We start from the raw sequence: 23,711 nt of genomic DNA, 5'->3' as shown, positions 1-23,711 counted from the left end.
CTCTGGGGTGGAGTGGCTGGGTGGCCGGAGGCCCCCCCACCGCGTTCTTGGGCACCTGGGTGAGGAGGCTATGGGGCTTGGGGAGGAGGGCGGTTGGTTACACAGGGACTGTAGCAGCAGTCTGTGCTCCAGCTGCCTTTCCTGCAGCTCAACCATATGCTGGAGCATATAAGTTTGATCCTCCAGCAGCCTCAGCATTGAATCCTGCCTCCTCTCATCATGCTGCCACCACCTTTCAGCTTCAGCCCTCTCTTCAGCCCGCCACTTACTCTCCTCAGCCCGCCACCTCTCCTCCCGGTCATTTTGTGCTTTCCTGCACTCTGACATTGTCTGCCTCCACGCATTCGTCTGTGCTCTGTCAGTGTGGGAGGACAGCATGAGCTCAGAAAACATTTCATCGCGAGTGCGGTTTTTTTCGCCTTCTAATCTTCGCTAGCCTCTGGGAAGGAGAAGATCCTGTGATCCTTGAAACACATGCAGCTGGTGGAGAAAAAAAAGGGACAGTGGTATTTAAAAAGACACTTTTTATAGAACAATGGGTACACTCTTTCATGGTAAACCTTGCTGTTAACACTACATACATAGCACGTGTGCTTTCGTTCCAATGTCGCATTTTGCCTCCCCCCACCGCGTGACTAGCCCTTCCCCCCTCCCCCCTCCCCATGGCTAACAGCGGGGAACATTTCTGTTCAGCCACAGGCAAACAGCCCAGCAGGAACGGGCACCCCCTGAATGTCCCCTTAAGAAAAGCACCCTATTTCAACCAGGTGACCATGAATGATATCAGTCTCCCGAGGAAAACACAGAGAGATAAAGAACGGATATTGTTTGAACGCCAGCAAACATACACTGCAATGCTTTGTTGTACAATGATTCCCGAGTACGTGCTACTGGCCTGGTGTGGTAAAGTGTCCTACCATGGTGGACGGAATAAGGCTGCCCTCCCCAGAAACCTTCTGCAAAGGCTTTGGGAGTACATCCCGGAGAGCCACAAATGCCAGGGCAAATTAATCATTAAACACGCTTGCTTTTAAACCATGTCTACTATTTAAAAAGGTACACTCACCAGAGGTCCCTTCTCCACCTGGCAGGTCTGGGAGGCAGCCTTGGGTGGGTTCGGGGGGGTACTGGCTCCAGGTCCAGGGTGAGAAACAGTTCCTGGCTGTCAGGAAAACCGGTTTCTCCGCTTGCTTGCTGTGAGCTATCTACAACCTCATCATCATCATCTTCCTCGTCCCCAGAATCTGCTTCTGTGTTGCTTCTATCTCCATTGAAGGAGTCAAACAACACGGCTGGGGTAGTGGTGGCTGAACCCCCTAAAATGGCATGCAGCTCATCATAGAAGCGGCATATTTGGGGCTCTGACCCGGAGCGGCCATTCGCCTCTCTGGTTTTCTGGTAGGCTTGCCTCAGCTCCTTAAGTTTCATGCGGCACTGCTTCGGGTCCCTGTTATGGCCTCTGTCCTTCATGCCCTGGGAGATTTTGACAAAGGTTTTGGCATTTCGAAAACTGGAACGGAGTTCTGATGGCACGGATTCCTCTCCCCATACAGCGATCAGATCCCGTACCTCCCGTTCGGTCCATGCTGGAGTTCTTTTGCGATTCTGGGACTCCATCATGGTCACCTCTGCTGATGAGCTCTGCATGGTCACCTGCAGCTTGCCACGCTGGCCAAACAGGGAATTGAAATGCAAAAGTTCGCGGGCCTTTTCCTGTCTACCTGGCCAGTGCATCTGAGTTGAGAGTGCTGTCCAGAGCGGTCACAATGGAGCACTGTGGGATAGCTCCCGGAGGCCAATACCGTCTAATTGCATCCACAGTATCCCAAATTCGACCCGGCAAGGCCAATTTCAACGCTAATCCACTTGTCGGGGGTGGAGTAAGGAAATTGATTTTAAGAGCCCTTTAAGTCGAAAAAAAGGGCTTCGTCGTGTGGACGGGTGCAGGGTTAAATCGATTTAACGCTGCTAAATTCGACCTCAACTCCTTGAGTAGACCCAGGCTATTTTCTTATAGCATGGAATTCCAGCATTACACGTGAAATCAATGCACGCAGCAATTTACAAGTATTTCGTGGAGTCTAAACACTCAACACATTGTTGCAAGACTAATACCTATTTCAAGTAAAAGTAACATACAGGTGAACTGCTCTGATCTCCAGCTATGAGTTTGCCAGTTCTTAGCTAATGCCTGAAGTTTTGGTAAGAGCTGGCACTTGGTTTGCCAGCATCACAGTGACAATTACAGTGTTCCCAACTCATCCATATCTATAGAGGAAAGTGACTTTAGCCCCTGTTGCAGGAGCTGTTGCTGGGGGAACCATAGATCTAATGACACAGATTTGTATAAAACGTTTCATGCTGGTGCGGGGCTTCCAGCTTCTCTCCAACCCCCAAATCCCAATTAATTAATTCTGTGACCCTGCAGTCCCCACATCTGCCCCTCAGTCCAGTCCGCTCCTCTTCAACCCCTCCTCCTTCCCATCCCTGGTGCCGAAGTGGGGAGGGAGCAGATTCCCTTCCAGGGGGCAGAAATAAGGAGCTACGAGATGGGAGATGACATGAGGCAGACGACTAGATAGATGCAAGCCTTCCAGGGTCGCAGAGATTAGGATGACGGCATCTAGAGGAGCCAATTTTTCATTCCTAGTGGGCTATTTCCCCCATGTCTGACCCAGGATCCCCACAGTCCTCTTGACCATAGAGGACAGTGACAAACAGGCTGCACAATCCTGGGGCAATGAGATTGGCTTCTCCATCTCAATCACTCCCTGCTCTCTATGGTTTGACAGTCCAGACCCCATGGAACTACTGGGGTCATGGAGACGACATGATAGAAAGTCTGCAGGAATACAAGAGTACTAGAGACTGGTGTGTCTGATGCTGGAGAGGCTGATTTCAGGATCCCCAGTGCAGTATGCTCCCACCATGTCTCAGTGACACAGGCTGAACTGGGATCTCTGCCCCACCCGGAACCAGGGATAGATTCTCTCCCCATCGAAAGAGGTTGTTGAGAAAGTGAAGATTGGGTCATCATTATCAGCATTGGCAAATATCACTTGCCCCTGTTCATAGTCCACAGAAACCCGGATAAACCTGAGATCACGACTCAGGGACAGAGGCGTCTCAGAGGAGGAGACAGCGCAGAACGTATTCATATACCAATCCACAGCCCAGATCCTGTCCTCAGGGTTACGGGTTCTCCCTCCCTTCCTCCACACAGACTCTCTGGCCACCCCCACAGCCCAGGTTCCCTCATCCTTCACCTCCACCTCCCAGTAATGTCTCCCCGAGGTGAATCCCTCGCAGCCCAGCACACAGACTCTAGTATCAAATCTCTCAGGATTGTTGGGCAGATCCTGCCGGGTGTAACTATAGCTCACACTTTTCCGATCCTCAGACACCATCAGTCGGGGATGAGCTGTGTCTGGATCCAGAGTCACATTTGCTGGAGAGAGAGAAGCAGAGCGTGAGGGGCAGAGCTCAGTCCTGGGGGCTGGTGGTGCCATGTTTCACACTCCCCAGCAGCCCTGGTCTGGCTGGGACAGGCCTGGATCCCAGGGAGCTGCCTCTGTCTTGGGCACCTGAGACTGAGCAGGTCTCTCACTGCAGTTCCTCACTGTGTTTAATGGGACCTGCTTCTTTAGTTTCTCCTTTGTTCGCAGAGACTTCAGCTCCCGGCTCCCTCTGCTGGGGCTGCTCCGTTCCCAGCAGCACAGACACAGCAAGGAAGGTCTCAGAAGCTTTTCCTGAGGAGGGAGCAAGGGAGGCAGGTACCAGCTTTAAACCTCAGAGGGAAGCTCCTTCCCCTAATGTAGCCTCCACTCCCAGGCCGGGGAACAGAGAGGAAGGTGCAGCATTGGGGAAGAGCCGCTCCAGACCAGAGAGTAGGAGATGGTGGGGTACCCCCATTCCCAGCCCAGAGAGAAGGCGGGGGGTGGGGGGGGGAGGCGAGAGCGGGCAGCTTCAGAGGGAGAGCACCTCCCCAATCCAGGAAGCAGTGAGCAGCTCCCATGGGAGAGCCCAGCCCTGCCCCCAGGAAAGGGAGGATATTGGAGAAGGGGCAAAGGAGAGGGATGTGCCAGCCCTCAGGGGAGAGGTTTTTCTGTTCATCACTCTGAATATAATATTAAAAAGGTCAACGAATGCCTACGAAAATGCCAGGATCAGTGTTCAGGTGTTTGGATGTTGGTCAGTGTGAGTGTTTCTGATCATTGGCGTGGGCACGAACTCAGCACTAAGGTTGGCAATTGGCTTCAGGATTGTTTGTCTGACTTCAGCTTGGGATCTCCTTAGCATGACATGCTTTTATTTTTAGGGCTGTGTATGGCATGACCGGTGTCGGTTTGGTTGATTTTATTAACATATTTTTGTGGGAATTTTCTCATAATTTAAAGATAGTCTCCAGCTGAAATCTCACCCAGTCTGCGGGATCCTAGGGATTTCTCTCTTTTTGTCTCCAGTTCAGATGGCAGAGTGGCTGGAGGGGCAAAGGATAAGAAAGATGAGCTTTCATGCTGTCGTATGTGTAACCGCATTCTTATTCTAAACCAATATAACTGTGTTTTAATTACAACCAAAAAACAAACCGAGGCACAGACACACACTTAGGGCTTTAATATCAATATAAACTAGTCTGAAACCTCCTTTTTCCTCTTTTATTCAGACGTCTCACAGCAATGGAATCAACTGTCATTAAGCCACACCTGTGAGATGCAATCTCTAGGAGAGATATCCTTTCCCCTCATCATCCACCCCCCAACCCCAGCTGGTTTGTCTCATTCACCAGTTGCATTTTGCCGTAACTTAGACCCAGATCCTGCAAAAAGTTTAGGGCGAAAGTAGCTTTGCGCACTTTGGTCTCTTTGACATTCATGGGATGTTAAGAATTTGCAGTCAGGGCTCTGAATTGTAAACTTTTGGGGTCTATTTACTCAGCGTCTCTGCAGAGCTCAGCACAATGGGGCCCTTTCCCCTCCATAGACTGAAATATGAATAATGATAAAATTATTTTATAAGTGGGGAAATTTGAGATGGAAGAGGGTCAACTCAATGGGCCAAATTTATCCTGAACTGGCAAAGGGATAGAGAAGGCCAATCTGTGACTCCCCTATTTAGTGGCTTCAGAGGGCAGTGCAGACCTTGGCACAGGCTAGGGAAGTCCTGAGATCCAGCTAGAGAATCACCCCTGATTCATTGGGCCCGATAGGCTTTGCCAGCTCTGTAACTGGGAGAGAGAAACTCAGGGGGCACAATTTAGGCCATTTGGCTAAATTTGGACCTTAATGTTGTGACCTTTGGTAAATCATGAATTAATTTGAAACATCCTGATGCCTGGGCCCCTGCTACATCTGCTCAATTTCTCTACTTTCCACATTTTATTAAATAGATATGTCATCTAATTGGCCAGAGCCCATCTCCTCCCAGTCTCAGAGGCATATTCCACTTTCCCTTCCTAGGTCCTGTCTTAGTACCTTTGAACATCCTCAGAGTCTCCCTAAGAGCAATATATTTCTGGGAGAAATTGCTGAGCCCCTTTTCCAGTTCAGGAGAAATCTCCACTGACTTCTGGAGCTTCCCCTTCTCACACCTGGAAAGAAAAAAATTCACATTCTTATATTTCATTGAGTGATACGTTATAATTTCTTGTTAAAAGGGGAATTGAGTCTCCATGGCCAATTCACTCCCTGGCCTCTACGCTTCTGATGGTAGGAGATTCCAGTGCTAAGTGCGGTAGAAATCTGTCCATTAGGAACTAGACTGATACACCAACTCCCCCCTACCCAGCTCATTCCACACTGGTCTCCAGACAGTCCTCAGGTGGGATCTCTCTTTATTGCAGCAGACCTGGGTTAAATTGTAACCAGCATAGGTGCTGACTTCCCCTCTGCCTGGTGGTGCTGGACCCCCACCCCACCCTGGCCATGTCCCTGCCCTGCCTTTTCCCACCCCGCCCCCATTCCACCCCCTTCCCCCAAATCCCCGCCCCTGCCCCACCTCTTCTCTGCCTCCTCCCCTAAGCATGCTGTGTCCCTGCTCCTCCCCCTCCCCCCTGGAGCATCCTAAGTGCCGCCAAACAGCTGTTTGGTGGCGGGCCGGTGGCAGGGAGGCGCTGGGAGGGAGGGGGAGGAGCATGGGCGTGGCGCGCTCAGGGGGGGCATGGGGACCTTGGTTGTCAGGGGGTGCAGAGAACCCGCTAATTTTTTCCCATGGGTGCCTATGGTAACCAGTACCTCAGCACTCCTATTCCGTCCCCAGAATGCTGAGCCAGCAAGTCCCCCCGGGATGTAGCATCCAATTCAATAGATAATCCCAGACTCTTCTATAAAAAGGGGAGACTCTCAGGATTAAGCTAATCAGAGATTGGTATCCAGAATGTGACCCTGCCCCACCCATTTTGCTGTGTGACCCTGGGGAGATGTGGTGTTAACATGGTTTCCAAGCTTTTTTCCAGCATAAGAAGTGTGTGTGGGAGTGAGAAAGAGCCACGTACCTGCTCAAGGTGCTTCCAATGTCCTAGAAAAGACAGAGAGAGAGAGAGAGAGAGAGAATCTCAGTCCTACCTGAGTCACACGCTTGGGATCTCAGGAAGGGATTTTGCAGATATAGGGTAAAAAGGACAAGGGTCATGGATACACTGAGCTAATGAGGCTTTTCCATTTCTAATATAAAAGTGTCTCTATCTCTTGAAAGAACAATTGTAACTCACATTTGTGCAATGCACACACTGAGTTATTCTGTCCTCTCTGACCGCTTGACCCCAGTGTCCAGGATTCAGGAGCTGTCCTGTCCCTTTGTTTGGGATCTGGGATGTTTCTCTGACTTGGTCTCACCTGCAGGAATTCACTCGCTGACTCCTGACCCTTCCCCTCCGTCTCACTGATCAGCTCACTGAGATGGGAAATCTTCGTAGAAAGTTTAGTGAAATAGTCATTCTGTATGTTCACAATCTCCTTGTCCAACTGGTCCAGCTGGGCCAGCAGGAGTCGCTCTTGTTCCTCCAGGAACTGCCGCAGTTGCTGAAATTGACATGCAATCTTCTGCCTCTCGGCCTGGGTCTGTTTCTGTAAAGCAGTAGGGAAAGGGCTGGTCAGGGACATGGACGGAGCCTGGGGTCCCTGCATGGAGTGCTGAGTGTGCAGGAGGGAGACTTTCTTTTCAAACTCTAAGACATCGAACACTTGACTATACCTTGTGGGAGACTATGCCCTGTATCCCACGAGGGAGAGGATTTTCTCACACCTTCCCATTTGGCCTCTATCTCTCTTACAGAGATATTTCCATGTGTGACCTGGCCAGGATAGTGCGTTATCGGGGACCTCAGAGATGGAGACCCCAAGGCAGCGGGATTCAGGACTCAGCACTAGATCTGGGCAAAATTTTTTTGCACTAAATTTTTCTTCAGGGAAAATGCAGTTTTGTCACCTCTGAAATGTTTCATGAATTCATGTAAATTTGCTGTTTGGTAAAAAATAAATAAAAATCTTGAAAAAATCAAGACATTTATTTCAACTATTTCTTAAGAAAATAGCTTGATTTTTTTTATTTGAAATAAATTTATTTGAAAATTTCCTTATAGTTAATATAATTATATCATTTTAAAAAATGGTCCAGATCGAAACAAAACATTTTGAGTTTATCAAAGTGAAAGATGTCATTTGTCCAAGAAAAAATATTATTTTTTTTATCTGCTCAAAATTTTTTAAAAGTTCATTTTTGGTTCTACCCAATTCCCCGCCCCCCGTTTAAAAAAATCCAGACAATGGAAAGTTCTGTTAGGTTCCCAGATCTCCACAGAATTACCTTGACAGAGAAGAAAAGAAAGAAACAATTCAATAAAAACGTACAGACTCAGGCATCGAGCGCTGCACTGGATACGTTCAGTTCACCTTGGGAAGATTTTCATGGAAGCCACAAAAGCTGGAAATGGATTCACTGATTGAAATGAACTGATAGACTCTGAAGAGGAAGATGTTACCCTTCTCTAGGGAGCGGGTTTTTCAGGCCCCCCATAGGGAGGTGTGTGTGCACCTGCACGTACACACACCCACACAGTGTCCCAGGATCAGGGATCAACTGACAAACGCTCACTCTCCCCAAGGCCACAGAGGACTCTACCTACAGACACACCTCACGCCTCCCGTCAGTGTGTAAAGGCCCCACCAGTACCGGAGGCTGCTGGGCAATGGACGCAGCACTGCCAGGTTGGTGGCTCAGAGGCAGCCTCATGGGATTTAGAATTTTTTTTTTAAGGGGAGCCCAAACCAGCTGCTCCGGGAGAAGTCTCGAGAACGCCAAGTATTCCAGGACCACTGAGGTGGGGTGAGCTCAAGCCTGGGGACAGTTTTTGGGCAGTGGTGCTGAAATGCTCTTTATAGGGGGGTGCTGAAGGCGGAAGCCATGTATTTGTGTTGTTACCACTCCTTCAAGCCCAGGGGCAGCACCCCCAGAACCCCTAGTTCCAGCACCTATGTTTTTTGGGGGGAAATAAAAGGGAAAAAAACAGTGGGGGTGGGGGGAGGCGGCCACTCCCCCTGGAGTGCTGCTGTGAGCGGCAGAAACAGCTGGTGGAGTCTGGAGGGAGGCTTCCCAGTGCTGGGAGAGAGAGAGAGGCCAGCAGCGAGCCCGGCAGCGCCTGGCACCAGAAAAGAAGGGACGCAGTAAGTGGGGAGCCCGTGGATAGGGACCACAGTGGCTGAGATGCATCGTCGCGGGGGTGCCAGGAACAGAGCTGAAGCCCAGCTCAGGAGGAACAGGAAAGACGAGGGTAATAGGAACAGTAGGGGAGCCACCAAAGGGACAGTAAGAGGAAAGACAATGGCAGGCGGGGAAAAGAGGGAAAGTAAAAGGAAGAACAGTACAGTTAAACAAGAGGAAAAATAGCTGGAGTTTCTAAGGCTATGTCCACACTGGCAATTGAATGACTAAATTTTTTGTCTTTCAGAGGTGCTAAACCCTCTCCCCCCGAGAGACAAACGTTTTGTTGCAGCAAGTGCCAGTGTGAACAGCCCGCTGTCGGCAGGAGCGCTCTCCTGTCAAAAACGCGAACGGCGCTCATTGGGGGTGGGAGCATTTTGTCTGCAAAAGAGCCAACAAACAGCGGCTACGCTGCCCGACTTTTAGTGACACAGCTGTGTTGACGTGGCCATGTCACTGAAAGCTATGTAGTGTGGACAAGGCCTTTGCAACATAAGAAATTATTCAAAAAGCATTGTTCGAAAAACTATGAGAAAAGTAACGTAAGACGGAAATATGAAGGAAATATGGTGTAATAAAGGAGAAAGTGTAATTAAAGAGAAACAGACTTAAGAAATAAGGAGGAAGCGAGCTGTAGTGAAAATAAGAAAATAGCTAGGACTGTAAAACAAGAAATCCTTACCGGGGCCTAAGGTGTACAAGGCGAATGACAGGAATAGGGAAATGAGCACAAAGGACTGTAAACCAGAGAGGAGCAGAGGGATAATTGTTCAATTAAGAAACCAACACACTGCACCAAGGAATACCTGTTTTTATTTAGGCTGCAACACAAAACAGTAAACAAAGAACTTTTCCTCCAAACTCTGGGCTTCGAGAGGCTGAAAACTGAGAAGTGAACATGTATCCCTGGGGTTTATGTTCTAGTGCATTGGATTTTCTAATTCAAAATTCTGTTAGTTCATCAATGTAAATTGTTCCCTATAAAGTGAGTTTAATTAAACTAACAGTAGTTAATACACAGTAGATACGAACAATAGTTTAAGGTGTAAGCCTAAGCAGGAGTTCCTGCTAAAACAACTCATTTTGATTTACTTGTGATTATTCCCCACTTAACTGAATTCTGCTTTACCCAGGACTGAGCGGCCTCCATCCAGCTCATTACAAATGCAGGTGAAAAATGACGGGCACCTACCAGATACTCCTGGCTCCTCTTCTCTCCAGTCACTTTAAAGCCCAGAAACTTTTCTCTCTCCTCCCTCAGAGTCTGCAAATGGGCCTGGATCTTTTCCTGAACAAATGGAAATGTTTTGGGTGGTTTGATTTTTATTTTGATAGATCAGAGTGTGTGTGTGTCGGGGGGGTGGGGGGGAACCTTTTCAACCCTTAACAAAAACAAAGAAACAAACAAACAACTGACTGTATTGATGACAGGACAACCGAGCAGGGTTATGATATCAGCGAGACCAAGGACTTTAAGTCATATTAATATTAATGGAGCTGGAGTGGTTTGTATTTGACTTTGTGTCTCCCCTGATTTACACCAACATGAAACTGGGGTCACACCCTTGCATTGTTCTTTCACGGTGCGAAACAACCTGTGTTGGAGAAGGATTAACTAACAAAGCGACAGCAATCCCAGAAGCCTGCAGGGTGAGAAATCTGGGCTGGGATTCTCAGCGGAGCCCAACTCCCACTGACTGTAAGCTCTCAAGCCTCGTGGATGGGACTGGCTGGACGGAACTGGTCGTAGCACTAGGGCAAACCCCATGAGACGTTCTGGGTTTTGTTGAGGACGGTTGGGCTTGGCCCGAGCGCTGTCCTGAGCCCTTCCCGTGGCAATGCCGCCTGGGCAGCTATTCCACAGCTCCCAGCAAAGCTGCCAGCAGCAGTGGGTGTCAAAATGCTGCACCGTGGGAGAGCAGCGTGAGGACTAATGGAGCCACTGTGGCTGGTCCCTCAGACTGATGCGGGGCAGCCCCACCCAGGGGTTAGCTTTGCTGCAATCAAGTTCAATCCCAAAGAGATCTGACAGGGACCTGCACTGCCTGGAGCCCTCTTGTGCAGGAGCTCAAGGTGCTCAGGGGCCACCCCGTGTTCAGCCCAGCGAGCTCCTCTAGTGCAGACCAGCAACGTGGGAATTCAGAATCCCAAGGAGAAACTTCATCTCCTTGCTGGGCCTAGGACCTTTATCAAGGTGTTGTTCCCTCCTAATGGCCACACTTCATCACTGCTGTGGAGGCAGCATGACATAGTGATTAGGGTACTGGACTGGGCGTTGGGAGACCTGGGGTCTATTCCCAGCTCTGCCACTGAGCTGCTCGATAACCTTGGACAAGCCCCATCCCCTTGTTGTGCCTCAGTTTCCCCTCCCACCCTCTGTCTGTCTTATCTACTTAGACTATAAACAGGGATTGTCCCTCACTGGGTTTTGTGCAGGGCCCAGCACAGTAGAGGTCGGATCTTGTCTGAGGTCTGTATGTAAGTAAATAATAATAAATACTATGATATAAATCAGCAATAACCACAGCTTGTCACTCCCCCTTCTCCAGCCTGAGGGCAGCACTCTCACACAGACTGGCCTGCAGCTCTAGTGAGTTAAACCTCACTGATCATTTAGCAGCTTCAGTTCTGCAGAAAATTCCCTTATTTCACCAGTGGGAGCCAGTTTCGAAAAGGATTCGGGATTTCAGATAAAAGATGCCACATCAAACATCTGTATGTAAAGTCTTCATCTCTTGCCCGGCTTGCCACACTGCCACATCGCTCACCGTTTACAGCATCTCTCATACAGTGAAGGCTTTACAAAGCAGAATGATGCCGTTATACCTGTGACTGTCAACATGTGATTAAAGTAACTGGTAATTAAAACCCAAAGCTATAACTCCTTAAACTTGACAGCAATTCCTTACCTTGTGCTCCTCTGCAGCCTCCTCTATGGGAAGGACTGTGTGATCTCGGTGAGCCCGGGATCTGTCACACGCTAGGCAAATGGGACTTTGATCCTCCTCGCAGAACAGCTTGAGAGGCTCCTGGTGTTCCCCACACACCCTCTCCCCTCCTGCATCCTTTATTACCTGTAAACTCAGTTGTTTGGTTATTTCTCTGACAGCTGCCAGCTGCCTCTTCGGCCTGGGGTTTCTCTGCTCACAGTTTGTCTACACTGAGGGTAGGTGATGGCTATACCTGATTTCTCTCAGCACTCGATGATGCAGGCTCAGCAGAAATTGTGCCCCCGCTCCAGAGTGACAGGTTCTCTGAAATACTCCAGACAGACGGGACAAGAAGCTTCATGCTGGAGTCTGCCCACGGGGTCTTTCTGGCCATAACTCCCTCTGTGGAGAGCTGGAGCCAGCCCCGTGGGACAGGAGTCACCACTGCGGCTGAGTGTAGGGTGGGCTCAGCTCTGCAATTCCTCTCCCCCCAGGGTCTCACCTGTGCACCAAGCCCACCACTCATCTACCACCTTCCCATGACCCTCTGGCAGGTCACAACCCACCATTTGGGAACCAGTGCCAAGGGGGTATCAGCACCCTCAGCCCGATTCTGACCTCCCTGCCAAGCCCCCAGCAGGGAGGGGAGACTGGGCCGTGGACTCCCCCTCCTGCCTGCTGCCATTCCAGCACCTAAAACAGTCTAGATTGAAAAGTATGGGCACTTACACACTGCACCGAGGAAACGGGCAGCAAACGGACTATCGAGATCGCTAATATACTCAGCCATCCTTACGAGTCCCCCACTCCCACCCCAGGCTGTTTCTTTATCCCCCTGCTGCACACGGTCCTGGTTTTAGACTGTGAGCTCCCTTTGGTTAACTTGTCTGTACAGCGCCTGGCACAAGACGGCCCTAATCCCTCACTGGGACTCGTAGATGCTACTGCAACGGGAAACCAGTGCATTCTATTAAATACTGTTGTGAATGTCAACGCAGAAAATTGTATGGGCACAAGGCTTGCACACTGAAATCTATGGCCCAAATTCCCAAACGGATATCTGCAGGACGGGGACTCTCTCCCTGTGGCCCTAGGAGATGTGGACAGTTGACAATGCTGGTCACAGGGTGGCTGGCCCTTGAAAGGGAGATGGGTCTCAGCCCTACCTGTGGCATGGACAGCTCTCCTACGCAGGTGGGGACAATGAAGAAGGACCAGTGACCAGGAATGGGTGGTGTGACATTGCACACCATATTTTTATGAAAATATGCTGATGAATATAAATATGACATAACTGGAATTTGCTTTATGCTAAATATGCCATGTAACATATCTTTGCAAAGGTTATGATCTACTGAATAGATTCATCCTATTTGTTTGCATGTATCTTTTCTATGTCTGAATTTAGGGAAATAAGATATAAACTTGTATTTCTCTGTGTGTGCTGATGAGTGGCCCATCAGCAAACATTTAACTAACAGTGGGCGTTGGGAGACGCCAGTCCACACCTGAGCTTTCCTGGGAACATTCAAACTAACATGTAAACAATGGTGTCAGCCTGCAAAAAGCTGACTCTTTCATGGACATGTGACTTGCCCATGTGGCTACAAACTCCATACTGTTGCTGTGATTTTGCAAAGGAACAAAGGAGTTTCCGCCCACAAGAAAGAGAATATAAAAGGCCCTGCAGCCCTTCCCTTTTGTCTTCAGCTAGCTCAAGGTTGCTGGACCCAGGCCATAAACTACAGTTTTGGTCTGAAAAGGATTGGGCCCAGGCTAGGAAAGAATCCAGTCTGTGAAGTATGCTTATTGGAACATCTTTGAGGGTGAGATATTACCTGTAATCAGTTTCTTAATGTATTAGGCTTAGACTTGTGAATTTGTTTTATTTTACTTTTGTGACCTTCCTTGTTCTGTCTGTTATTACTTGAAACCATTTAAATCCTACTTTTTATACTTAATAAAATCACTTTTGTTTATTAATAAACCCAGAGTAAGCGATTAATACCTGGGGGGAGCAAACAGCTGTGCATCTCTCTATATCAGTGTTATAGGGGGCAGACAATTTATGATTTTTCCCTGTATAAGCATTATACAGAGTAAAACAGATTTATTTTGGGTTCAGTCTCCCAGAAAGACTGAATATTGTGTGCTGGGAAAGTCCTTGTTAACTGAGAAGCCCCTGGGCTGAGTGAATCTCCGTCTCAGTAAACTGCAGGGGGGTGTGGCCCAACCCCTTGGTCTGTGCTGGAGCTGACTGGAGTGTCTTAACTCAGCAAGACAGGAGAGAAGGGGTACCTTTTCTGGCAGGGGGGTTGTTCTCAGTGGTATCCCCAGCACATCGAGTGACCGTCTCGAGGGGGTCTCTGTGACTGAACCCGTCACAGGTGGGTTATGTGCTCCAATCAGGCCTGGGGTAGCCAAAACAGAGGCCTATGGAGGGCCAGAGGGAGGAGGTCTGTGTAAAAGGCAGAGGAGGCCTTGGATCTTCTTCAGGGTGATAAGGCCAAACTCCAGACAAAAAGTCCTGGGAGTCCCTGCTGGGAGAGCAGGGGTGTTATTGACCACAACCCTTTGTGGATTATTTCTGGGAACCTCAGAGGGAAACTGAGGCAGGGCCTCTGCAGAGCCACCCTGGGCCATGAGGGGGCACGCTGGAGGCGGTGACCCTGCTACAGTGCCCTATTGCTGTGCTGCTCCCTCCCACCCAGTCCCTGCTTCCTGCAATCCCACCCCTGATTTTATCAAACAGACTTGCTAGGGTCTGTAGGATGGGAGCGCCACTTCAGTGCCCCTGCTAAGTCTCATGAGAGCGGGGCTCCCTTCCTGCCTGCGTGAGGAGTTCTGCAGGGAAAGCGTGATGGGGATGTGTGCCCAGAGGACAGCCCCAGCAGCATCCTACTGCTTCCTTGGCCCCAAGAGGGGAGAAGCAATGAGAGGGAGTTTGTGTCTCTGGGATGTGGTGGGAGGGGCAGAGCAGGTGAGTTTCCCAAGGCTCTAGCTATAAAAATGATGGTTAGTCAGTAAATTCCTACCTTGAATTCTTCAGCAGCAACCTCCTCTGCAGGAATCACAGAGTGATCTCTGTGCTCCTTGGATTTGTCACACACGACACAGATGAGGATTTTATCCTTTTTGCAGAACAGTTTCAGAGGCTCCTTGTGTTTCTCACACAATGTCTCTGCTTCTGGTTCCTTCACTGACTGCAACCTCAATTCTCTGACTGCTTCTGCAACATTCCTGAGCTTCTTGTTAAGTCTGAGGTTCCTCTGGGGAAAGGCCTCTCTGCACTGAGGGCAGGAGACCTCTGTATCCAAGCTCTCCCAGCACTGGGTGATGCAGGCTCTGCAGAAATGGTGATCACAGTCTAGAGATACTGGATCTTGAAAATACTCCAGACAGATGGGACAGGTCAGTTCATCCTGGAGAGTTTTTGCTGGATTTGCAGCAGCCATGGCTTCTAGTGCAGGAAAGAGACATGAGAGGAGTTAAGTTTCATTTCCCGTGTTCTCAGAAATGGGCTGACTGAACTTGACTTAGTCATTGGGCATTTCCTTTCTGGGCACAGTCTCGTATTCTCTGGTTTTTGCGGACTGCAGAGTAGCTTTGAACTAAGTGTGATGAGTCCAAACTGAGACAACTCCTCCCTTTGTTAACCCAGAAATCCATGGCGTAGCTACCCCATTGCCCTGCGACTTCCCTTGTCTTTTACTCACTCACGTATACAAATTAGAGCTGGTCAAAAAAAAAAATTCTAATGGAACAATTTTTCTGTTGGAAAATGTTATTTTGATTAAATCAAAACTTTGCATGGGAATATGCCAACTTTGATTGAAGGCCAAGCTCGCCTGGCTTGGCCTTCTCTGCCAGAAGAGAGGCAGACAGACTAGGATCAGGACCACCAGCTGTGCCCCCAAAAGACTGGGCTCTGGGCCAATCCTCCAAATATCTGAGACCCACATCCTTCCCCAGAACAACCCCCCCAAACTGGACCAGCCCCACATCCCGCCCCAGAATGACCATCCGTGACCTGGACAGCGCACCCAGCTCAGCCAGGAAGGAGAACTCTTGATACTTTCTTTGGGTTTTTATCTACGGCTTTGGCTACACTTGCATGTTATACCGCAATAAAGCCTCCCAGAGCGCTCTACCTTACTCCCGTCCACACTGGCCAGGCACGCAGAGCGCCCTGACTCCCTGGCTGGAGCGCTCCTGGTTCTCCACCTCCCCGAGAGGACTAACAGCTGTTGCGCATCGGCTGAGACGCTCCAGCTCCAGTGTAAACGGGGAGTGAGGTTATTAGGCACTGATTGACCTCCGGAAACTGCCCATAATCCTTTTAACTGACGCGTCCTCTCTTGTTCGGTTGTGAACTCCGGACGTGGCCGTGCCGTTTCAAAGCTCCGTTTCGGGGGCTGCTTATCGAACAAACACACACGGCTCCCGCTGGCTTTGAATGAGTGAGAGGCAGGCGGGGGGCTCCGTTTGGGGCGCCGGCCGCTCCTGTTTGCTTGCAGAGCGAGGCGGTGGCGAGGCGGGGTTGGGGTCCATTTCAGCGAGCGGCTGCTTCTCTCGTCTATGAGAAAAAAGGAAAGAACGGCCGTTTGCTTTCAGTGAGTGAGAGAGAGGCGGGGGAGGGAGGGAGGGAGGTCTGGACTTACAAGACAGCACGCTGACACACTCTCAGCCCCCCAAACCCCACTCTCTCTCCCCCCACGCTCCCTGTCACACTCCACCCCACCCCCCTTGGAAAAGCACGTTGCAGCCACGGGAACGCTGGGATGGCTGCCCCAATGCGCCCCTCCCACTGCAGCGGCAAACGTGGCCAGGACAGTGGGCTGGCAGCTGCCAGTGTGGACAGGCTGCAGCGCTCCCCCTGCACGGCTGTAGAAGGCAGGTTTAACTCACAGCACCGTGCATCTGCAAGTGTGGCCACGGCCTGCCTGTCCTTCCCCTAACTGTCAGGGTCTCAAACTCTCCCGCTGTGGGAAGCGAAGATGCAGGCCCTGGACTCTACCTGCCGCCAGCCAACCGCACACACACAGACGGTCGCCTGCGGTCTGGTGCCACGCTGGAAGTGCCATTTCCAAGTGGTTGAGTTTTAAAGCTAGATTTGGCTGTTGGTTTCTGGCCCAAAGTTCTGAGGCCTGACAATTTCAGCAATGGCCAAATGTGGCTTGTTGTTGTAAGGGTCTGATTCTCACTTTGGGTGCCAAGAGGCCTGGCTGCAGCTCCCGGACAAGCCCTCCCCCAGGGTGTGTTTGCTGCTGCCCCTTCCCGTGTCCCGGCCCCTCCGGCCTGGGTGTGTGGCTGGTGGCTGGTCTGTGGAAACGCCTGTGGGATGCGGCTTCCTTCGAGTTCCCAAAGGGTTTGTTGGACTCGGGCATGAGTATCCTTTACCAAGCAAGAGATCCCGGCTTCAAATTTCCACCAAGGCTGTGTTTGCAGCTTACCTTGGAAGTTTTTGTCACCTGTTTCAGAGTAACAGCCGTGTTAGTCTGTATTCGCAAAAAGAAAAGGAGTACTTGTGGCACCTTAGAGACTAACCAATTTATTTGAACATGAGCTTTCGTGAGCTACAGCTCACTTCATCGGATGCATCAAGGCACTGACCTTGCAGGAGCCCGTATGTGACACGGACGTTGCATTCATTCAAACAGTGCCTAGCGCAGCTGGGGGACGGGCTTCAAGCTGCTGCCAGCCACAGCCCCTTCTGTGCCCCAAACCGGGGGCGACTGCGCCTCCAGGCCAGACCCCTCTGTTCCAGAACGGAGGTGCCCTTCGGTCTCTCAGCCCGGCGCTCTCACACAACCACAGCAGCTCCAGTCACCAGGTCCCCTCTTGGCGCAGTGGGAGGGGGCAGCAGGACAGAGCAGGCAGGCCACCGAGGGGGAACTGGACTCCGGGAAGCCGTGACTCTGTCCAGGATTTAGGTGTCATACCGGGCGAGCCGCTCAACATCCGCTCCCGGTGCGATGCTGTGGGGAACAGGGCCAAAGCCATCGGTGATGACGGGGGGATTTTCTTGGTTTTTCAATGGTTTGCATGCCGCGTGTGGGACTCAGTTTCCCTGGGTGCTGTTGGTTTAACGAGGTGGCACTGGTGGGAGAGGTAGTCTGTTGTTACAGAGGACCAGCGGTGATCTCGCCTGACAGCTGGGCCCTCAGGCAAAGGCCTGGAGAATGGATACCCCAGCGACTGGTGAGCGGGAGGCCCAGCCTGGAAGTCACAGCCAGGTCGGGCCAGTAGTAGGACAATGGGCTGAGGAGAGAAGACCCGGTGACTGCTTCCAGCCAGGGGGGAAGAAAAGAGGGAGGAGAGGAGAGGCTGAGATAGAGGAGACCCAGGCAGCCTGTTTACCTGGGACAGAAGACAGAGGACACAGGCTTGTGGGAAGCTGATATCGGACGCTTAGCTGGAAGGAGGGGGCTTCTGGACTGGGGAGAGAAAACAGCCAGAGCCCACACGGGTGCAGGAGAGACCTAGATGGACTGTGCAGAGGGAGGTTAGGCCTGAGGCCCTGAGAGTTTCCTGTGCTGTGTTCAGATGCTCAATGAACCCCTCTCTTTTACGCTGGCTGAGAGTCACGGCAGTCTCGGGATCGGGGTTGCGTTCTTCCCTCTGGGAGTAGAGGCCCCAGGGGTCCAGAGTGAGGGGACTCCCTGAGGGGGCCCACGGCAGACAGGCATGCTCAAGGCTCAGAGAAGAGGGGTTCCAGGAGGCGGAAGGGCCTACGGCTTAACCCTCGAGAGAGTGGATCTCCGAGAAGGGCTGTCACACTGAAGGGGGTTCCTCCCAAGGACTGTACGAGGCTGAGAGAGAGCACAAGTCCTGTGAGTCCGTGACACCATCCATGGATAGATAAAGAGAGGATGGAAAGGGAGGTGATTCAGCAGTGGGGAGACTGACACTGGAATACTGCATCCCGTTCTGGTGTCCACATTTCAGAAATAACATTAAAAAAAACTGGAGAGGGTGCAGAAAAGAGCCATATTTGAGGGATGGAGAAGACTTATAAGGAGGGATTGAAAAACTCAGTCTGTTTAGTTTTTAAAAAGATGGAGAGGTGAGCTGATGGCAGCCTGCAAGTGCCTTCGCTGAGAGAAAACACCAAGTATTTAAAGGGCTCTTTAGTCTTGCAAAGAAAGGCAGAACAAGAACCAATGGCTGGAAGCAGAAATCAGAAAAATTCTCCTTAGAACAAGGCAGAGATTTGTAAGAGGGAGGGCGACTCATCACTGGAACAAACTGCCAAGAGAAGTGATGGATTCTCCATCTCTTGATGTCTTCCAGTGAAGAGTAGATGCCTTTCGGGAAGGTGCTTTCGTCAAAAAGCAGCTCTTGTGACACACGGGAGGGCTGGGAGTTGCAGGGCGTCATATTAGATGCTCCAATGGTCCCTTCTGGCCTTAAGTCGACTAATTTATGAAAAACTGGTGTTTTATTGTATAGCCGGCTCCACCCACCGACTCACCAGTCATTGAGTGCGGAGATCCGGGGGCAACAACTCCAAGCTCCAAGAGGCTGGGCAGGGGCAGGACATCAGCTGGGAGGGGAGGGGTGGGGGGGCAGTGACATCACAAAGGCCTTTTGCAGGACCTCAGCCCATTGGGCAAAGGTGGTGGGGAGGGGGTGACCTCACAGAGAGACCCCGACATCAGCGGGGCAGGGCCGAGGTGCAGGGCCAGGGCAGTCGCTGAGACCCCCCCGGCTTTGCAGCCGCACGTCTCCTTCTCCAGGTCTCCCCTCGAGGACGGGGAGAGAATTAGGATTCATGTCGTAGCATGAGGAGGAGCCTCTGTGGAGTTTTCTCCTTTCCGACCAGTGATTGTGCCAGAAAACGAACTTCCCTTGACAAGGTCAGAGGCTGCGAGAGGTTTGGAACCTGTTGGGTCTGATGCACCTGCTGCAGGCAGAATTCTCGGCACAGAAAACACTGGCTTAAGGGGGCAGAATGTGATTTCCTACCGAGCGCTTTGACGCTTGGAAACATTGGGGACCTTGGGGTTTATCCTTTTTGGTTTCCCTTTTCCTCTTTCCTCCCTCCTTTCTCCTCTTCTCTTGCTTCTCTTTTCCCTGTTTCCCTCCCTCTACCAAGGAGGGGTGTGTGTGGAGGGTGGGCGAGGGGGGGGGTTGCTCTCATCGCGGGAGGTCCTCACAAAGAGGTGGGTCTGGATCTGAGAGCGATCCGCTCTGATGGTGACCTGGGCCGTCCTGTGGGACATCTGGTGAGACCTCTCAGCCGCCCGCCCCTCAGCGTCTCAGTGCTGGTTGGCCAAGCGGGGGGCTATCGACAGCGAGGAGACTCAGGTCCTTTTGGTCTCTTTTCAAATCAGGCAAAGAAGTCACAATCAATGCAATGTATGGGATTAATCTTGCTGCTTCAGGGGCAGAAGGAGGCAGGGTCTTGGGGGAAGGGGTGGAGTGGGGCGGGGTCTGGGGCAGAGGGGGGGTTGCCCCGGGCCCGCACCCCCTGGGGACGGCCTTGGCAGCAGTATTGGTCCCACCCCGCGGCAGGGCCGGGCTGGAACCAGGTACGGCCGGGGCAAGGCAGGGCAGGGCAGGGGCTGGGGGAAAGCTGGGCCGGCGGAGCCAGGGGAGGTACCTCTCTCCAAGCCAGACCTCGTAACCTGAGATCCAGAGAGGGGTGGGGCTCAGGGCACACCCCACCCATCGGCCTTTCCCGTTGGTTAGCGTCGGTGTGGAGATGCCTCGCACGCTGGGTTTTGTGGGTCCTACTTTCAGGCACCTCCTTCTTCCTGTAAGCGGGGGAACAGTCCCGCTCTTGTGGGGAACTTTCCTGGCTTCTGCACGACCCCGGTGAAGTGGGCTAGCGAAAGGATCTGAGTCCTCGCTCCCACTCCCTTTACCCAGTGGCCTCCCTGCCCTCGAGGACTCCCCTTCCACTCTCCTGTCTGGCAGAGTCCTCGTAACCCCAACAAGGCTGGACCCAGGAGTCCTGGGGGGCTCGACCCCCAACCCTGCGGCGGTCACCTAGGACAGGGGCTAGGGTGTCCCCACTCCGGGGTACTCTCTGCACTGGGCACTTCTCTGACCCACTGACCACTACATACAATTTAAAGCAAATGCAAGTTATTTCATCAACAATTAATTTTAAAAAGAATAAGGGAAAATGGGAAAGGTGAAAGGAAACACATCACCCCGCTCTGTGGCAGGGAACATCACAAACGGCGTCTCTGGAACGTCAGGGCAGTTCACAGTCTGCTCCTTGTAAGTCCCAGGCCCCTTCTCCGGCCCTGGCCGTGCTGCGGGGATGCTGCGGGTTGGACACTCGCTCTGGTGGTGGCCACACGCTCTCAGGCTCGAAGTGGCAGGACCCTTCTGCCCAGTGTCGCCCCCGCCCTGTCGGGTTACGATCCAAGCCTGGCCTGCAGAGCCTCTGGGCTGAGGCGTCTCCCTGTGCGGGGCCCGCTCCCCAGGGTCCCCCTCGCTCTCCCCAGCTGCTCACCGCACCCAGCTCCGGACTGCTCCAGCCCCAGCCCCACCACTCGGTCTCTGCACGGCTGCTGCTCTGCCTCCAGCTCCCTGGGCTGCTTCTCTGGCCCCTCTGGCTCTGGTTGCTCCCGGGACAGGTCTGCTCTCTCTGGGCTGCTTTACTGGTTCCTCTGGATCTCACACAGCTCCGCTCCCCAGCTCAGCTCGGGCCCCTGCTTTCTCCTTAGCTCGGCCCCACTCTGTCTGTCTGACCCAGGCAAATCCAGCTCACACGGAGGATGGGACCCCCCTGGCCTCCTGACTCCCTCATTAGCCTTCTCGCCCTGTCATTCAGGCTGACCTGGAGCGTTGGCCTCTCCCCATTGTTCCTGGGGACTATCAGTCTCGGGGTCCTGGTTTCCCATCGACCCTTCCCCCTTTTAGGACTGGGAGCTAGCCAGCCAAAACACCCCCACTGACTGTTAGTAAGGGGGCAACAGTCCCCTCACATTTAGGCCGTAGCTGGGGGGGGTTGAGGATCGGCGGCATCTCAGTGTCAGATTTAGGAAGATAAAGTGAAAGTAGCAGCCAAGCCCACCTCAGTATTTTTGTGGAGCTAGCCCCTGGTGCCTAACCTGTTTTGAACAGCCCACTAGGCCCTCATCTGTGTTGTCAGGTGCCCGATCCCAGACCTACATTATTTTAAACAGATGCTTTTGAAAAACCTACCAAAAGTCTAACAGGCTCTAAAAATCAGCTGAATACATTCCGGGCCTACAAGCACTAAAATACCTTCCTCAAACCAGTGTATGGGGCTTGGAACGGTATCACGACATGGCAGGGGCTGACAGTCAGTGCTAACTGTGTGAAGACCCATTTTTAATGATTCTTGCTAAAGCCAGTCAGCAAATGTCGTCTAGGAGTAAGTGCTGTAATTATGGGGAAGAAAAATCTGCATTTTTCACACGTAACAGAAGTGGAATAACTGCATTCAAAAATAAAACAATGAAAAACTTGAAAGGCCACAAGCCCACTCAGTCCTACTACTTGTTCAGCCAATCGCTCAGACAAACAGGTTTGTTGACATTTGCAGGAGCTAATGTTGCCCACTTCTCGTTTACAGTGTCACCTAAAAGGGAGACCAGGCATTCACAGGGCACGGTTGTAGCTGGCATCGCAGGATATTGACAGCCCAGATGTGCTGAAGAATCATACGTCCCTTCGCGTTTCAACCACCATTCCAGAGGTCATGCGTCCGTGTTGATGACAGATTGAGATGTCACCAGCGGAAGGTTGATTTTCTTGTTCGGTGGTTTGGATCTTGTCGTTTCCACATTGGAGTGTTGCTCTTTTCAGACTTCTGAAAGCATGCGCCACACCTCATCCCGCTCAAATTTTGGAGTCCAATTTCAGACTCTTAACTCTTGGGTCAAGTCCTGTGGCTATCTTTAGAAATCTCACATTGGTCCTTCTTTGCCTTTTGTCAGATCTGCAGTGAAAGTGTTCTTAAAACGAACACCATGTGTTGGGTCATCATCCGAGATGGCTAGGAGATGAAATCTGTGGCAGAGTGCAGGTAAAACAGAGCAGGAGACAGACAATTCTCCCCCAAGGAGCTGAGTCACCGATTTCATTCACACATTACTTTTTTTTAACGAGTATCATCAGCATGGAAGCATGTCCTCTGGAATGGTGGCAAAAGCATGCAGGGGCATACGAATGTTTAGCATCCCTGGCACATAACTACCATGCAATGCTGGCTGCAAAAGTGCCATGCGAACGCCTCTTCTCAACGTCCGGTGGCCTTGTAGGCTCTAAACGTTTACACTGTTTTCCTTTTGAGTGCAGTTCTGGAACAAAACAAAAAATCTACATTTGTAAGTTGCACTTTCACGGTCAAGAGCTTGCACTGCAGCACTTTTATGAGGGGAACTGAAAAAGGCTCTTTCTTTTATTACTTTGACAGTGTAAATATTTGTAAAGAATCATCCTAGAAAGTGAGCCCTGTATTCTGTGTTGTAATGGACATCAATATATTTGAAAAAAGTAGAAAAACACCCCAAAATCTTTAATAAATTTCAATTGGTATTCAATGTTTAACAGTGTGATCAATCATACCTAAAAAAATCACAATTAAAAAATTAATCATGATTAATTGCAGTTTTAATTTTTTTAATTGTGATTAATTTTTTTGAGTTAATTGCGTGAGTTAATTGCGGTTCTCCCTGCCCCAGCCCAGAGCCTGCACCCAGCACCCAAACTCCATCCCACAGCCTGCACCCCCACCCCCTTCCCACACCCCCCGTCCTGCACCCGAACTCCCTCCTACACCCCCACCCCTTACCCCAGCCCAGAGCCTACAACCAAACTCCGTTCCAGAGCCTGCATCCCCTCCCTCCGCAGCCCCTCCCATCCCCAAACTCCCTCCCAGAGCCTGCACCCCTCCACCCATCCTGCACCCCCACCCTGTGCCCCAGCCCGGAGCCTGCAGCCAGCACCCAAACTCCATCCCAGAGCTTGCACCCCAGACTCCATCCTAGAGTGGTGAAGAGGACAGATTACTAACTCATCACAGTGGGTTTCAGCCCCATAGGATCACCTGTCAGGATTTTTCCTTCCTTTAAAGAGGGCAGAACCCAAACCCCATTC

The 23,711-nt window shown here is 51.3% G+C and overlaps 1 protein-coding gene across 2 annotated transcripts; it reads right to left on the bottom strand.

The window, feature by feature from the left end:
* Window positions 1-2,653: 2,653 nt before the first annotated feature.
* Window positions 2,654-15,197, bottom strand: LOC119567335 (zinc finger protein RFP). 2 transcript variants are annotated; one of them, XM_037912342.2, is made up of 8 exons: window positions 14,663-15,197; window positions 11,607-11,771; window positions 9,890-9,985; window positions 6,834-7,064; window positions 6,494-6,516; window positions 5,475-5,590; window positions 4,421-4,480; window positions 2,654-3,448 (listed from the first exon to the last, which is right to left on the bottom strand). In XM_037912342.2, exons 1-8 carry the CDS (start codon window positions 15,080-15,082, stop codon window positions 2,934-2,936), a joined length of 1,626 nt encoding a protein of 541 aa, XP_037768270.1. In that variant the 5' UTR covers window positions 15,083-15,197; the 3' UTR covers window positions 2,654-2,933. The 2 variants fall into 2 exon arrangements, with proteins under 2 accessions (XP_037768270.1, XP_037768271.1); XM_037912343.2 differs by lacking the exon at window positions 11,607-11,771.
* Window positions 15,198-23,711: the final 8,514 nt, after the last annotated feature.

This window comes from Chelonia mydas, chromosome 11, assembly GCF_015237465.2.
Source record: "Chelonia mydas isolate rCheMyd1 chromosome 11, rCheMyd1.pri.v2, whole genome shotgun sequence".
In the NCBI taxonomy this organism is placed as follows: Eukaryota; Metazoa; Chordata; order Testudines; family Cheloniidae; genus Chelonia; species Chelonia mydas.
This window is presented reverse-complemented; position numbering and strand designations above follow the sequence as displayed.

Excerpts from the sequence above, each read along its gene's own strand:
- LOC119567335 (XM_037912342.2), bottom strand. The coding sequence starts at position 15,082 with ATGGCTGCTGCAAATCCAGCAAAAACTCTCCAGGATGAACTGACCTGT. Across the intron at positions 6,517-6,833 it reads CAGCGAGTGAATTCCTGCAG|GACATTGGAAGCACCTTGAG; the intron begins GTGAGACCAAGT and ends TGTCTTTTCTAG. Across the intron at positions 5,591-6,493 it reads ATTGGAAGCACCTTGAGCAG|GTGTGAGAAGGGGAAGCTCC; the intron begins GTACGTGGCTCT and ends TTTTCTTTCCAG.